This window comes from Schistocerca cancellata, chromosome 4 (genome assembly GCF_023864275.1).
Source record: "Schistocerca cancellata isolate TAMUIC-IGC-003103 chromosome 4, iqSchCanc2.1, whole genome shotgun sequence".
Taxonomy (NCBI): Eukaryota; Metazoa; Arthropoda; class Insecta; order Orthoptera; family Acrididae; genus Schistocerca; species Schistocerca cancellata.
Window position 1 is genome coordinate 744,412,879 of NC_064629.1, and position 17,471 is coordinate 744,430,349.

The 17,471-nt window shown below is 36.0% G+C and overlaps 1 protein-coding gene across 1 annotated transcript in view; it reads left to right on the forward strand.

The window, feature by feature from the left end:
* LOC126184555 (sodium-dependent transporter bedraggled) overlaps positions 1-17,471 on the forward strand; it is a 745,492-nt gene that overhangs the window by 716,712 nt on the left and 11,309 nt on the right. Inside the window, exons 16-18 of the mRNA XM_049926982.1 lie at positions 3,203-3,334; positions 7,107-7,334; positions 13,907-14,104. Coding sequence (XP_049782939.1) covers positions 3,203-3,334; positions 7,107-7,334; positions 13,907-14,104 — 558 coding nt within the window. The remainder of the gene's footprint in view (positions 1-3,202; positions 3,335-7,106; positions 7,335-13,906; positions 14,105-17,471) is intronic.

Consider the following 17,471-nt stretch of genomic DNA (forward strand, 5'->3'; position numbering starts at 1 on the left):
AGAAGATCCAACGGAGAGCAGCGCGCTTCGTTACAGGATCATTCAGTAATCGCGAAAGCGTTACGGAGATGATAGATAAACTCCAGTGGAAGACTCTGCAGGAGAGACGCTCAGTAGCTCGGTACGGGCTTTTGTCAAAGTTTCGAGAACATACCTTCACCGAAGAGTCAAGCAGTATATTGCTCCCTCCTACGTATATCTCGCGAAGAGACCATGAGGATAAAATCAGAGAGATTAGAGCCCACACAGAGGCATACCGACAATCCTTCTTTCCACGTACAATACGAGACTGGAATAGAAGGGAGAACCGATAGAGGTACTCAAGGTACCCTCCGCCACACACCGTCAAGTGGCTTGCGGAGTATGGTTGTAGATGTAGATGTAGAAATCTATCAAATTAATGACTGAGTAGTACTCCCAGTCTTTTAGCAAAACAAGGAGTCCTCCAGGGATCAATTCTTGGACTCTTTTTCTTCTTAGGCTATGTCAATGATGTCACACTGCCAAAATATTCCAAAATAGTGAGTTATGAAGATGACACATCTCTGTTGTGTTTTGGAAAAAATGCCTGTGAACTTACATTGTCTGCAACAGGTGGAGTAATAAATATAATTAATTATTTTCGTGAACAACATCTAAATATAAATGCTAACAAATTACAATTATTATCATTTAAGACTGTTAACTCTAACCAAACTTCTATACATAATACATGTGGAATTGAAGAAACAGGAAATGATAGTGCAGATTCATAGGCCCATACTTAGATGAAAACTTGGGATGGTCAAATCATATTAATTATGTATGTGGCAAGATTAGTAGTGGGTTATATGTATTCAGACACTTAAGCAAAAATAGTTACAAATCCTACTATGGAACAATATATTCTTTACTAAATTATGGTATTGAATTATGGGGCTGTGCTGCAGATACACATCTCAATAGATTAATGTTGCGGCAGAAGAAGGCAATTAGAATAATCCATGGTTTATGTCAGCATGAGTCCTGTAAAGAGATTTTTGTGCAATGTAAGAACCTTACAATATATTTCTTGTATTGATATAAGGTAATTTTATTTTTGGGGCATGCATCATCAAAAAGAGTCTAGAAAATGCAACGACATACATGACAACAATATTAGAAATAAAAATAACTACTTTAGGCAAAGAATTAATCTAAAAATAACAAACCACACCCATACATTAGTGGTCAAATCCGGTTTAACAAATGTGTCAAAATACTTATATGCATGTGATGGAGATATCTGAAACAGGAAACTTTTGACTGATTCCTGACAAAGAAATGTTTATACTCACTTTCTGAATTTTCTGTTGGAAATTAGACATACTTTAATTGTATATCTACTTTTTTGGCTTTATATTCTCTTTTGTGTGCTTGTATTGCATTTTGTTAATTTAGATCAACTATCTGTTTTGTTTGTATTTTAAAAGAAATTCTCAAAATGTAAAAAAACGCTGATGTTTGCAAAAGTCATAATCTTTTGTGACTCTTCGCAAAGAAAGCAATAAATAAATAAATATTCCCGGAGACCCAGATGGATAATAAATTGAAGTAGCACCAACATGTGGATAAGTTATCCAAAAGATAAATTCGGCATGCTTAACACTTACAAAGCTCAGTCACTGTATTGACCTGGGGATGGGATTGGTAGTATCACATACTTTCACACTCAGGACTGTCTGCGCTTGCTCCACCTGGGGGGCGTCTCGGTGGCGTTCCTCTGGCTCCCGGGACACGCTGGTATCTGTGGGAATGAGGCGGCCGATATGGCGGCCAAGGCTGCAGTCTCTCTTCCTCGGCCAGCTATTCAGTCGCTTCCCTTCACCGATCTACGGAGCGGTTTATGTCACCAAGTTGCTCATTTATGGCATGCGCATTGGTCAACACTTCCCCGTAATAAATTGCGGGAAGTGAAAGCCCTTCCTTGCGCTTGGACTTCTTCCTCCCGAACGCGTCGTCGGGAGGAGGTAATTTTAGCTCGACTCCAGATAGGGCACTGTCTTTTTAGCCATAGACATCTTTTAAGCAGTGATCCTCCTCCACTCTGTCCCCACTGCTCTCAGCCGTGGACGGTCAGACACCTTTTAATTGAATGCCCCTATTTTAATCCGTTACGCTCCCGTCTACAGCTCTCGCCTGATCTATCGTCGATTTTAGCAGATGACACGCGCTCAGCCGACCGTGTTCTCCAGTTTATTAGTGACAGTGAAATGACGTCAGTCATTTGAAGTTTTTTTTTTTTGGGGACAACCACCCCCTGTCTGTACTGGATTTTTAAGCATTATTTCTACTTTTAGTTTCTCCAATTTTATGAGTTTGTTTCCGTTGCTGCTGGTTTTCAATTTCGGTTTTTTACTGTCTTAAGTCACGGGCTGGGCACTAATGACCATAGCAGTTTTGCGCCCTAAAACCACAACCAAAAAAAAAAAAAAAAAAAAAAGAAAAAAAAAACATACTTTCACTCAGTACTGTCATGTGGCATAATCTTCTGGGGCAATACGGTTTAATTATTTAATTTCTGTACAGACTATGAATCGCTATTTTGGGTCAGGATGGGAGTTTTATGTTCTTGTAAAAAGTCTTTGACAGGTTGCTAGGAGAAATGTGACAGGAAATTTGAAATCCTCAGATATTCTAAACTAATGTAAAAGCCAACTTTATTAGCTACTACTTCTATAATTTATCAGAATGTTTAGACTCTGGGTATATAAATTCCATTTAACACTTATATTCATATTAAACAGGCTTTAATTTTACTAGTATATACCAGCAGACATTGCTCTATGTAAAATTACATAAATTCTAAAAGTAATTTCCATAATCACAGCATACTGGTAAGTAGATTAGAAAAAGTTGTAACTGGTTGTTAATAGTCACCCATAAGTTTGTCCTGTCCCATGTTCTTGAAGGCTTTCCTGCATGATTGAATTTGCAAAATATGATGTATGTTATTAAAATGTTTTGCTCAGATGTGGCTAATTCTCTTCTGTAATTGTAAATGAGATGTAGAGACTTTATGAAAATGGCTTTGCAGTTTTTGCTATTGGTTAAGATATAATCACTCATGTGATAATGATTTCTCTTTGTAATGTACTAAATACTAAATGTTGTCTGACAAAATAATTATTATTTTCATGCTAAAAGCACATTACTAATGTTGTCCTTTGTTTTTAAATTGCAGCTGGCCATATGGCACTGTGTAATTACAGGAATAACAGCTATAAAATCATCCAGCCTTAAATCGTGGGAAACAACAATTACATTCTTTAGCTGTGCCTGTGGATTTGTTCTTGGATTGCCCATGACCACAGAGGTCAGTCCCAGTTGCTAAAGTCAGTCCCAGTTTCTAAAAGTTCAGAATGACATTTCTTTTATTTTATCATGTAAAAATTTAAACTGTTGAATTAGTTTATGTGAGGCTTACCAAGAACAAACAGTAAATTATATATTGCAATAATTTACAGTACTTCGTAATACATTAAGTAGAAGAACTACAAAAATCTGAAAACATAAATAAATATATATTTACCAGGTAGAGAGCAAATTTTGTGCAGTATTCTGCCACACTGTGGCCATCACTTTAAATTCTGTTATTGAGTAATTGTATTTCTGCACAAAGATGGAGTGTAATCTTCTGCTTAGCAGTATTAATTCTATGCTGTTAAAGTTCGTTTGTTGCAGTTTGTCATGAATGTTCAAGGCCATAATATGTGGGATATGGACACCGAATTTTAATGTGTTGGAGGGTAAAATGAAAAGCTCTATTATTGGATGTGCTGTGTATTTATTGAAACTGTCTTTTCCCACAAATAATTCAGGAGTAAATCAAAATGTGTATTACATATCAAACTCTGTACATAAGTACTGCTGCCTACATTTATTTGAACCATCTTCCTCTGATCAAGCCTCAGTCTCTCTCTACAAAGTTTACCTCCATGCTACCCTCTTTTACCAATTTGGTAGCTCCCTGATGGCTCTGGGAGTGTCCTATCAATCAGTTCCTTCTTTTAATCAAGTTACCAATTCTTTACTTGCCAGTTTGATGTAGTATCTCTTCATTAATTATTTAATCTACCAATCCAGACTTCAGCATTTTCTGTGGAACCACATTTCAAAAGCTTCTATTTTCTTCTTATCTGAACTGTTTATCATCCCTGTGTTACTTCTGCACAAGGCTACAGTCAAGACAGATACATGCAGGAAAGAATTAGTAACTCATAAATCTATCTTCAGTGTTAACAAATTTCTCTTTTCAGGCATGTTTTTCTTGCTATTGCAAATCTGTATTTTATAGCCCTTCTACTTTGACCATTGTCACTTATTTTGCTACCCTAACAGCAAAACTCATTATTTACATTTTTTGTCTCATTTCCTAATCTAATTTCCCCAGAATCCCATTATGCTTACTTCTACTTTTATTGATATTAATCTTGAAACCTCCTTTTAAGACACTGACCATTCCATTCAACTGATCTTCCAAGTCCTTTGCCATGTCTAACAGATTTGCAAAGTCATCAGGAAATGTTAAAGTTTTAATTTCTTCTCCCTGAACTTTAATTCCCTTTCCAAATTTCTATTTGGTTTCTCTACTGCTTGCCCTATGCATCAAGTAGAGGACTGAGATATGGAAAAGAACAGTCAGCAATTGACCATTAAAACCAGTACTTGCCATGCTTCTGTCCATCCTACTTCCAGCTGCCTGTTACAGGGTAACATATGAGCTGTCTTGTTTGTATTTAACAGTAATTTATTGTACTGGAGCCACAAGAGGAGCCTTTCAGTTGTGTCATTAGTTTTGAGGCTCAAAGTTGAACTGACTCATGAGATCAAATAACACTGTAATCTTGGTGTATGGTACACTACACTGATTGAGTTTCTTGAAGCAGATACAAATACATGGGATGTATGTGACAGTACTGACATGAGGACTTCTGTGTAGTTTTTGGATATACTAAGATTAATTAACCCCTCCTGCAGTTTTAACGTATGCGTAGTAGAGAAAGATCCAGCTGTTCATTAGAAAATGCAAAGCTGTATATGGAAGAGGCAATACTTATGCAGTTCGATAAAATTGAAATTCAGCTCACCTCTAATACTGAAATTAGGGAAATAATAAATTCACTCAAAAGTAAAAGCTCACATGGAATTGATGGCTTTTCCAACAAAGTAATAGAAGCTTGTTTCCAACAGATAAGTAGGATTCTTAGCCACATATGTAGTAGCTCACTGAAACAGGACATTTTTCTGGATACACTGAAATATGCTATTGTCAAACCATCATGTTAAAAGAGGGCTAGATCCAATGGTAACAACTATTGCCTAGTCCCACTTCTGACAGCTTTATCCAAAATTCTCAAAAAAGTAATGTATTCAAGAGTGCTTTCACATATTTGTAAAAATGAAGTACTAACAAAATGTCTTTCAGAAATGGCTTTCAGAAAGGTTTTTCTACAGAGTGCTATATATACTTTCAGTGATCAAATATTAAATGCTCTGATTAAGAGAACTTCACTCATTGGGCTTTTTGTGATCTCTTAAAGGCTTTTGACTGCGCAAAGCATGAAATTCTTCTAGATGAACTTCAGGATTGTGGTATGAGTGGGACAGTGAATAAATGGTTTAATACATGTTTAACTGGAAGAATGTGGGAGGTTGAAAATAACAGTAGAGACCCTGCAAATATCAGCAGAATACTGTAACAGGGGAGGCATCAAGAGTGACATCCCACAGATTTTAGTCTTGGGGTCCCTTATTGTTCTTACTTTATGTTAATGACTTGCCACTCTGTTTTCATGAAGATGCAAAGCAAGTTATTTTTGTTGATAATACAAGTATAGTAATCACATCCAATAAACATGAATTAGCTGACAAAATTGTTATTAACTGGTTCTATGCAAATGGACACTCAATTAATTTAGAAAAAACACAGTATATACAGTTCTGTACAGGAAATGGTGTAACACCATTGATACATACAGACTTTTAACAGAAATCTGTTTCTAATACAGGATATGTATAATTTCTGAGTGTGTGAATTGCTGAGAAACTGAACTGGAAGAAACACATTGATGAATTGCTGAAATGTTTGAGTTCAGCTCTTATGCTATCAGGGTTATTGCATATTTTGTTGACAAACATATTAGTAAATTAGCCTACTATGCCTATTTTCATTCACTGCTTTCATGTGGCATCATATTTTTTGGTAATTCATCATTAAGAGACGAATTATTGATTGCACAAAAGCATGTAATCAGAATAATAGCTGGAACCCACCCAAGATCATCTTGCAGATGTTAATTTAAGGAACTAGGAATGTTCAAAATACCTCCACAATACATATATTCACTAATGAATAGTTGTTTTTTAATAACCGATCCCAGTTCAAAAATAATAGCAAAGTGCGTAACTACATCATTAGAAGAAATGATCACCTACACTGTTCTGGGTTAAATCTGACTTTCGCACCAAAAGGTGTCAATTAAGCTGCCACCAAAGTCTTTGGTCATTTACCAAACAGCATTATAAGTCTGACAGATAGCCAACCAGAATTTAAATACAAATTAAAAGAATTTCTGAGTGACAGCTCTTTCTACTCAATAGATTAATTTTTAGATATGAAGTAGTAATTGTTAAACAAATGGTATCATGGAAAGAAACCTTATATCAAACTGGCACATTCCACATCACTAAGAAATGTATTCGTGATCTAAGTTTTCACCAACATTTGTATCCAAATCTAATGTCTACAAATAATGGATTCATCAACACCTCATTAAATGTGCAGATTTTTCAATCTCTATTTGTAACAGCAAGGGGCCCTACTTTCTTTGGTGGTTTATATTCACCTATATTAGGCAATGAAAGTCACACTAACCTACCAGAAACTGTAGAATTATCTTAAAAAGTTAATCCTTTAGAGGTAATTAAAAAAGCTTACTTTCATGTTAAGGTTTTATATTCCACAAATTCTAGAAATTGCTGGATCCAAATGAAACCAAGCAAAAAAGTGATGTTTAGTTGTATTGTTGTGCACTTATTGTTCTTTGATACCAAAATTAAAATTTAATTTCAAATTTGTATTTCAGCTTGGAATATTTGTTGTCTACTTCATGGACTTTGTTGTTGGCTCTGGATGGTGGATTATGGTGCTTTATCTCCTGCAAATTGCAGCTGTTTTTGTGGTACGTGGTCGCCCATACAGTGGAGAGAGTGTTGTCTCAACATTGTTTACGAAAGGCTCAGGATGCTTACAAGTATGGGCTGGGCCCATGCTTGTTTTTACTTGGAATGTTATTCTGCCAGTAGCACTAATGGTGTGTATAATAAAATATTTAAAATCATTTCAGTAACTACTATTGTACTTGTGTAATTTTAATATTACAGTTGCTTCAACTAATATAAAGCAATCCCATGAGAAATGAAAATTTAAATAAGTGAAGAGTGAGCCCCTGAATAGAATTTTTAGTGTAGTACTATTTCTTAGGATGTACACTACACAATGACAAGATTTAATTTGTTATTACAGGTTTGAGCAATGTGTGATTGTTATAACCAGTTGGAAAGCTTCCACTGTAATGTTTCATGCAGAATTCAGACACTGGAATTAAAATGGGAGCATTTGTGCACAACAGATATTTTTGCCCTTCACACACACACACACACACACACACACACACACACACACACACCATTATTTACACATTCGGAAGTTTTTCTTTGGAATGGGAATAATGGTCAAGCACATATTATTTCATCTTCAACATTTGTAGTCCTGTCTTCCTCAGTTGCGTGTAATATTACAGTATATTGATAATTTTTACTTTTGGACCATCTAGATGCAACTGAATCAAACACAGTTTTCGTGCCATACACATTTCACCTTTACTCTCTGCAAGGGATATTCGATGGCCTGGAATATGTACGTATTTTTAATATATAGTTTACACTTTGGGGCAATGTGCCTGTAGGTTATAAACAGTTCTGGTGGTTGGGTTTTTCAGTGACGTAGCAATATTTTAAATTCTCTTTACAGGTTACATGGATGATTTTCTACATGTTAAGTTTCTGTCCCATTTTTGGTGCTGTTCCTCTTCTTATAATTGCCAATTCGGGTTTTCATTTTCCACATTTCACAGCACTAGGAACTAAACACTTGTTTTGATTCAGTGTTTCACTTTGTGTTGCTGAGTGTCAGATGTTATTGACAAAGATCAAATGTTATTGCCAACTTTCGAGTGTAATTTTTGAGATATCTGTGATGTGTGTGTGTGTGTGTGTGTGTGTGTGTGTGTGTGTGTGTGTGTGTGTGTGAGAGAGAGAGAGAGAGAGAGAGAGAGAGAGAGAGAGAGAGAGTATTTGTTTTGGTGAGTTTTTTATTATTATTACAACACTTCCAGAATACAAACTAACTCACAAGCTGCAAACTCACAAACACATTCAACAAACACACAGTTTAACAACACACAGAAAAGAAGCAGATGGTACACTATGACTAACACACAGAGTGGTAAACATGCTAAAGAGCCAGGGCTTCCAAATAGCATTTAAGACTGTGCAAGCCCTCCAATCACACTTAAGCCAACCAACTACCAAGACGGATAAATTCCAGGTATCAGGAATATATAAACTTGAATGTCAAAAGTTGTGGTGCAGTATACATAGGCATGACATGCAGGAATTTTAAAACACAGTACAAAGAACATATCAGTTGTTGGAAGTGCAAAACAAACCATTCCACCTTTGCAGAACATTTAAAACACCATAACTAACATCCTACAAACATGGAACAAGAAATGAAATTAATGAAAATAAATAACCATGACAAATAACTTATACAAATGCAAGAAAAGTTCCAAATCCAGAAACCCATCACTGAAAACAAATATGATAAATGAACAAACACACATCAGTAAAGATTCCCTACTACACTAAATAAAAGAAATGATAAAGTAAAAATCATCCCTCTCGCACATGTAGACACAAAAAAATAAATAAGTAAAATAAAAATAAAAAACCATAAAAATTAATAATAATAATAAAGAAGATCACCGAAAGAAATACTATTACACACACACACACACACACACACACACACACACAAACAAACAGATCACAGATATCTAAAAAATTACACTAGACAGTTGGCAATAACATTCAGTCTTTAGCAATAACACCTGACAGTCAGCAACACAAATCAAAACATTGCATCAAAACAAGTGTTCAGTCCCTAGTGCTGTGAAATGTGGAAAACAAAAACCCCAGGTGGCAATTACAAGAAGAGGAACAGCACCAAAAATGGAACAGAAACATAAGATCTAGAAAATCATCCATGCAACCTGTAAGTAGTATTTAAAATATTACTACACCGTAGAAGAACCCAACCACTAGAACTGTTTATAACCTACAGGTACATTGCCCCAGCATGTAAACTAAATGGTAAAAATATGTACATATTCCATGCCACTGAAGGCGCCTTGCACATAATAAAGGCAAAACACATATAGCACAAAAATTGTGTTTGATGCAGTTGTAGTTAGCTGGTCCAAAAGTCAGGGGTGGCTTCTGAGATAGTGCCACTGTGCTGTGGCACCGCTTGTATGAAATAGAAAGAAAGACAAATCTATACAAATTGCGATAGAACATTGTTTCGGAGTATGTATTTTCTGATTTGAAAAGGCACGTTTCTCTGTGGGCGCTCTCATGGTGGTTTTCTCAAGCTTGGAGCCAACTGCAGATTGGCGCTGTCTGCTTGCATAAGCACTGTGTGAAAGGCTCGGCCATCAGTTTCTACATGCTTCTTATGGCTGCAAATGGAGCCACAGCTGATCTGGCTCAGAGCTTTACGTTCCTTCTGCCAGAGAGCAGTACAGTGCAGAACTATAGAAGCATGATCTGCCATCTAGCGATCATTGGGACATAAACTTCTTGTAACCTAGTTCTATCATCTTTCTGAAAGTTAATGCTGAAGCATTCCTAAACTCAAATTAATGCTCAATTAAATCAAATACAGAAATAATAAACTTAATTATCATTATAAGTAGTTATATACAATTTGAATATAATTATGCCCTTAGATTTTGAAACTAAGAGGCATTATTTCAATATTGGTATATTTCACAACTGCAGGGCTATAGGAACAGAACAAAAAAACTAATGTATTCACCACCTGTTGAGTATCTGTTTTTCAAACAACGGTGTAGTATTTCTGTTTATACTCATTACGTTCATGTAATACAGTTCTGTGCAAACATGTTGTTATTGTGATGTTAGGTAATTGACTGTATACAGCTGTGTGCACAGTGTTATCTGTAAGGGAAAATTCAGTTGGCTGTGAAAATAGCAAAGGTGAACAAAGTAAACGAGTTATTAAAAATGCCATTTAGCAACAGAACTCTCAGTGAAAAAAAATCAGATAAAAACACTAGGTAGGGCACTCCTGAATCTGAATCTGCAGCAGCAAACAAAAAATTGATGCCATAAGTTCAATCCAGAAATTTACCAATGAACAAATGGATTTGTGGCTGTGAAGAAAGCAACACTGTTTTTTGTGTTATTTTGAGGAGATGTTCATTGGGGTAAGACTGAAATAACTGATATTGGGCATATATGGTCTAAAATAAAAGTACATGAAATGTCAAAGTGACACATGAATAATGTGCTTAGTCTATCATTTCTAGCCAAAACCAACATTCAGCTGAAATTAGATTCGCAATATAGACAAACAACTGACAGCCACAACAAATGTGTAGAAATGAATAGACATATATTGAATTTAATTGTAAACTGTATTCTGTACTGTGGTGCTTTGGAACTGGCTTTTTATGGGCCATGATGAATCTGATGCGTGTCAAAATAAGGAAGTTTTCCATGAGCTTCATTTCAGTGGAGAACAGGATAAAGAGCCTCATGTTCATCTCAGTCAAGCATCAGTGTTCAAACGCATTTCTAAGACTGTTCAGCATGAACTACTGCAATGCATGTTGGAAGTATACCATGACGAAGTGTGAAAAGAGATAAAACTTGCCAATTATGTTACGATCATAGCGGATGAAACCACAGATGTGACTTGCGAATTTCAATTGGTTATTATTTTGTGTTATATTGTTAAGAGAAACCTACTGAAAGACTTTGGAACTTTGTTAATCCAGGAAGTCAGAAAGTTCATACTATAGCTGAGAGTATTCTGAAAGGAATTGAACCATTAATTGGCGATGACCAAGCAAAACTAATAGCTCAGAGTTGCGATGGTGCAAACGTTAAGAGTGCCAAGTCGAATGGGATTCAAAAACTAATTAAAGACAAATACCCAAATGAAAACTACATCCATTATTATGCGCATCAGTTTAACCATATTATATCTATGGCAGCTTCTGTTAATCACAAAGCCCGCATCTTTTATGCACATCTTTCAGGTACTTCTTCATTCTCTTTTTACTCGCCACAAAGATCAAAAGTGTTGCATAGCATTATTCAAAAGAGCTTGCTGTGTGTGTGTCACGAGATGGAATTACCATTCTGGAGTGGTAAAAGATGTTTTTGAAAACAGGGAAGATCCTATTCTTGTTATGGAAGTCACTGACACAAGTGGCAGCATAAAACTATCTTCTACTATTGAAAAAGCTGGTTCATACAACAAGGACTGCAAGATAACGAATTCATTTTCTGATTATCATTTTTCTGTAAGATAATTCCTCATGCAGACATACTTTTTAATCAGCTTCAGAAGAAGATAACTGAGCTGACCAAAGTGAAACAAGACATCCAGAAATTTGAAGTGGTAATGCAAAACATCAGAGATGACATTGACTCAATCCCTAATGACATTAGTTTCGAAAGTGAAGAAACAATGACTGCCACGAAGCCGCGGATTTTTGATTGGTATAAAAAAAAAGAGTTGCTTTGGAAGTGTGCATTGGCATCCTTTCTGAAATAAAATCACATTTTCAGTTCACTGGACACCTCAATGCAGACAACTTATTTGATGTAAATCAGTTTGACACATACATCACAATTTTTCCACACAAATAGCTTGAAATTACAGACACACATACATGTCCGGAAAAAAATTAGAAGGGTGAGCTTCAAGTCTTCTACATTAGCTTGAGTTGAGCGCAGTTTCTGGCACAGTTCCATTTCTTTCACTGATTCTGGAGGATGAACATTCAAAGAGACTGCTAAATGTTTTGAAACTGCTAATAACGACATTAGAAACTGAGCGATGCTTTTCAATGCTCAAGAGAATTAAAACATTCCTGCAAAACACCATGAAAGAAGAATGACTGAGTGCCTTAGGGATGCTATCCTGTGAAAAGTAATTCAAGTGTAAAATTAAAGATTTCCGTTTGAGAGTGACATTTTTATTTGCCAACAAGGAATGGATTTCCAATACCATTCCTATTAAATATTTGAAGCTGTCTTTCCAAAGTCATGGAGTTCCTGAGTGAGTACAGCACCTTTAGTTTTAAATGTCAGTAATTTGATTAAATTTGCTTCACAAAATCTAGATTACAAGTTCAAATAGTTTATACATGCTCTATTATTTCTGGCACTGGCAGTCATGTTGTAGCGGACACTTTTCTGGCAGTCAACCATGAACGTAAAACAAACAAGGAGTTCTACCTGTTGAGGGGAGAAGAGTGGAGTGGGAGGACGAGCCACACCTCCCTCTCACAGGGCTGGCAGCCTACATCCATTTTCTGTGGTCCTGGAAAGCCAGAACTGATGTAATAATGGACATATGGATTGCTGATTCCTTCTGGTGCTGTGAGAGTTGTATTCGAACCCTGTGACAGAGCAAGATTGATCTCTGGACTCATTTCAAAATAAGAAAAGGAAACAACCAGCAAGTACAACTCAAAGCAAAGTGGAGCATGTAAATTATTTGGTAACGGGTAGAGCGCAATTGTTAGCTGTGACTGGCAGCGTCGTCAACGTGGTACTTCAGGCCCAATCTCCACCGGTATCTTAAGCGACCACACATCAAAACACTCCCTACTTACATCTGCCACGTAAAAATGTGCGCTCATACCCTGTGAGCAGTGAAGAACTGTGCGGTTGATATGTGCGCGCGTGCATGTATATGTGTGAGTGAGAAAGATTGTCGGGGTTAGTGTTACATTTTATATCTGATGCAGATATGGGTAAAGCAACCTTACTCTCTCTCTCTTATACAAACACTTGCTATCATGTTCTTCAGGAATATATCAAACTCTCACTATGCATGAGAAGGGTGCTGTTATAATAAGTATATATTTCTGTTTTGTTTGATATAATATCTTATGAAATATATGAATTATTGACAAAATTCCATAATATGTTTGATGCTACCAAACTAAATTTTTTTTGGCACCACCAAAGGAATGCCTCAGCGGCCACCACTGCCAAAAGTAAAAGTTATCAATATACCCTAACACCCTACAAAAACTGCAGTCTTGCATCTTGTGTCACATAAAATGGTGGATGGACATTTCCGATTTGTCAGAATGATTTTTTTAACAATCAGCACACTCTGGAGAGAAAATTTTTTGTAGTATTGAGCCCTCTTGGCTGATGGCTCAATGAAGACATTTCCACTTAACAGTAAAATCATATACAGTTAACCCAAATGTCCCACGTCAAATTGTTAAACTACTGCTCTCAATCCTCTGTCCAAACTACAAGTCCATGCTCTATGTAGAAAGACTGAGCTATATCACTTATACTTCACAATTATGACTAATGATGCTATGCATATAACCAATATGTAGGGGATATTTATCTATCTAAAACATTCTTTGTTGTTGGTGGTTGAAAAATTTCTCAAAGTGTTCGGAATCCCAGAAATTATTGTAATGATATAAATTAAATTCAGTGGATCAGTTACTAAAATATATCTTCATTTTTTCAGGTTCTGTGCATCACAATTTTTAAAAATGGCCGTTATCGTGAAATGTATATCTGGCACAATACAGGTCATGATTACTGGCCATTGTGGGTGAGGGAAATCGGATCACTAATGCAGATTCTTCCATTGTTAGCTGGCCCTCTGGTGGCAGTGATACAGAGTTGCCGCTACCTTTCTGGTGGTCCACCAGATCTCTTTGATGTGAGTATCTTCTTCACAATAATTGTTTTCCTCACTAGGCCTTGATTAAAACTGCAACACTTGTGAAATTTGTCAGATAGTAACCAACAAATATATGGGGTAGATACGTGACATTTTGATCTTTTTCTGATTAAAATGACCCCATCACTGTCTATATGTTTGCACAGCAGTGGCTTATGACTTGAATAAGCTCAGATCTAAATTTTGATTGAGCAGAAAAGTTACAAAATATAATGCAAGAGGATCTGTGGAATCATCTCATAGCCCAGGCCAAACTAACAGACTTCAAAAAGAAGCAAACTAGTTGAAAGATGACTGGCTGATTTATTTTTCTGCCAGATTCACACAGTGTGTGGCAAATATCTATAACTGTTCTGCAGACACAGAATTAGCAGTTACCTGAAAGAAGATAGGTTTGAGCATAATGCCTCATGGGCAATGATTCCATTAGAGAAGGAATGGTCAGCTGTTCATCGTGCACATAAGCCATGCGATTCAGATCCAACAATTTAATAACTAAAATTGTTTCTAGCTTACACTATCCCAAGCCTGATCACATTATGCTATGACAGAATTAGAATAAGCTACAGGTCCAAGGATACCCACTAACAATGTTCGACACTGTGTCTTACAAAAAGGCATGTCTGTTTATCCATTGATGATCAAAGATTCACTTAACTCCAATGAACTCATAAATTCAGAATGGTTACATAGTGATTGAAATGGCTCAGTTTTAAAGTAAGTTGTGGTTCATATTGGCAAAACTGTGATGATAACACAAATGTCTGTTGCTGAATGCTTCGTCAATCAATCAGTGCCTACACAAAAACAATATAAAATGTTCATCCTCTTCACTTTAATTCATTTTGTACTCATCATCATTGTTTGCTCATTGAGGAGCAGACATACAAACAGATCAGTATTATGGTATTGCAACCATGAAAATTTCCTCTTCTATCACAATTTCTTGAGGGTGTCTTTCCTAAAGTCTACAAACCAATAGCCCACCATTTCATCCTGATATGTTGATGAATTTTCCACAATCTGTTTCTGTGCTGAACCTTAAATGCTAAATCTTCCACACAACTCTGTGCTGAAACTCAGTACCAACTTTCCACTTTGACTTCCATTTCCCAGCCACTATTAAGCCTACCAACAAACAACAGTACTAAGCATTTTAAATTTGCTATCTTTCGTACTCACTGTGTTCCCTCCCCAACAACCTTGGCGTGTGTGTGTGTGTGTGTGTGTGTGTGTGTGTGTGTGCGTGTGTGTTGGTCAGTGACCAGCTGCTTGATTACGCAGCAAGTCTACCTTCACTAAATGCATTTAGCTCTTCAACCTTCACAGGCGGACTCCTGATAACAACTTAGCCAGGCCCAAAGTTACTAACTATTCTAAAAAATAACTGTTGGCCTGTCATTTATCACCCAACATACCCCTAGGGCTTTGGTTATTTTTATTTTTTATTTTATTTATTTATTTTATTTACCCAAAACTAAAGAATCTATCCACACCATTTGAGGTAACCTTTCATTGTCCTACCAATCTCGATGCCACAATAACCAGACTATATTCCCGTTTTCAGCACATAATGTCAGTATGTGATTCATTTTCTTGTGACTAACATTGTTTGCAAATAAGTTTCCATTGCTCTCTCCGCACTGGACAAAAGTGCGAAAGGAGTCAACTGTGAGATGAGATCTATGATTTCCAAGTTGATTGAAACTACCCTTCAATAGGGATGAATGGATGTCTCACTCTGTGGCAAAATAATCATTACACTGTACAGATTATGTGAAAGAACTTTCTCCCCTTCCAACAGGAGTTTATCATAGGTGAATGTAGCAATGAAGGGTTGCAAGCAAACGGAAAAGGTGCATAGATCATTCCTGATTTCATTCAGCTGCAGAATGCTGGAATACATTTTATAGTTGCATGTTATGAGCTCATTATAAAATAAAAATCAACTTTAATTATCTACATAAATTCCTTAAACAAAGCTCTTGTGAAATTCAGTTTGCTCTGTCTGCCCCTGAGGTCCAGAGAGCACCCAGGTTGATGACCTTTTTTTTTTCTTCCAAAAGGTTTTTCATGCTGTTCCATGTTATTTCATGATAGAGATGCTTTGTTGACATCTGCGTTATTTACTCTGTCTGCTGGTGTCACCAACTGAATTTTATTCATTGAAATTATCATTGGTGAATAAATTCTTATAAAACAACTTATTTTCTCATTAGAATAGAATTTTTAATGACAACTACTTTTCTGTGAATGCCTCCATATTGCACTCCGTTCATACCAACCAAACTGATTGTTTCACTGTTTCCTTTCTCCATAGCTAACACACCAGTAATCCCCAAAAGGTTCTACTGTTTCCCTCATTTTATCAAAGCAATGCACAAAGTTTTATTATAATTATTGTGTCTTTAGGTTAGATTAGATTAGATTAGATTTACTTTCATTCCAATTGATCCGTAGTGAGGAGGTCCTCCAGGATGTGGAACATGTCAGAAAAACAACAATACATGACAAATATTTATAACTAAAACAAGTAAGCTAATGTACCATTCCACAGGTCCCAAGAGGAATAATCGTCATTTTTTAATGAACACTAAGAGTCATTTTACAAATACTAATGCACTGAATTTAAATGTCTGCATGTATAATGCAGTACCTAAGTACAAATGAATGGTATAGCAGTGTTATAATCATTTACCTTGTTGCTCATGTAGATGATTTTTATTGGACTAGAGATAATTTTCCAAAAACAAGAATTTATATAGTTTTGACTTCCTATATTTTGTTCTTCTGTGAAAGAAATGTTTCTTTGTTACTGGTATTTACTTCTTTGTGTCTGATTCATAATTAGATGTCTTTAATTTATCTTTAAACTTATTATCATTAGTCTGAGTGCTACAGAGATCTTCAACTAACTGTATGTTGATGACAATGTTATTAACATACATATGATATGCTTATTTGTATATAAAATCTGTACTGGAACCAGGCTGCTCAAATAAAACTAAATGATTAACTATCCATCTAAGTTCAGATCCACAGAGGATCTGAGAAGGCTTCATTATATTATTCCTGCTGCCTGATTTTTATTCAGTGATATTCTTTAGATAGTAAGTCACTGACATTGAAATTGTGGTATAAGTGAATGGAGTTTAGATAAATAATGTCTGATATGTCACTTTTGGATAGTCTTGGTGAATACAGCAATAAATTGGCAGTAAGTATCAATATTAAGTGAAGAAAATACATGACAATAATACTAGAACCTGAGCTATTTGCACATGCCAACTTGTCTTTTCACCACAACTACAGCTGTCTTTTGGTCATTCAAAAATAGAGTTATCAG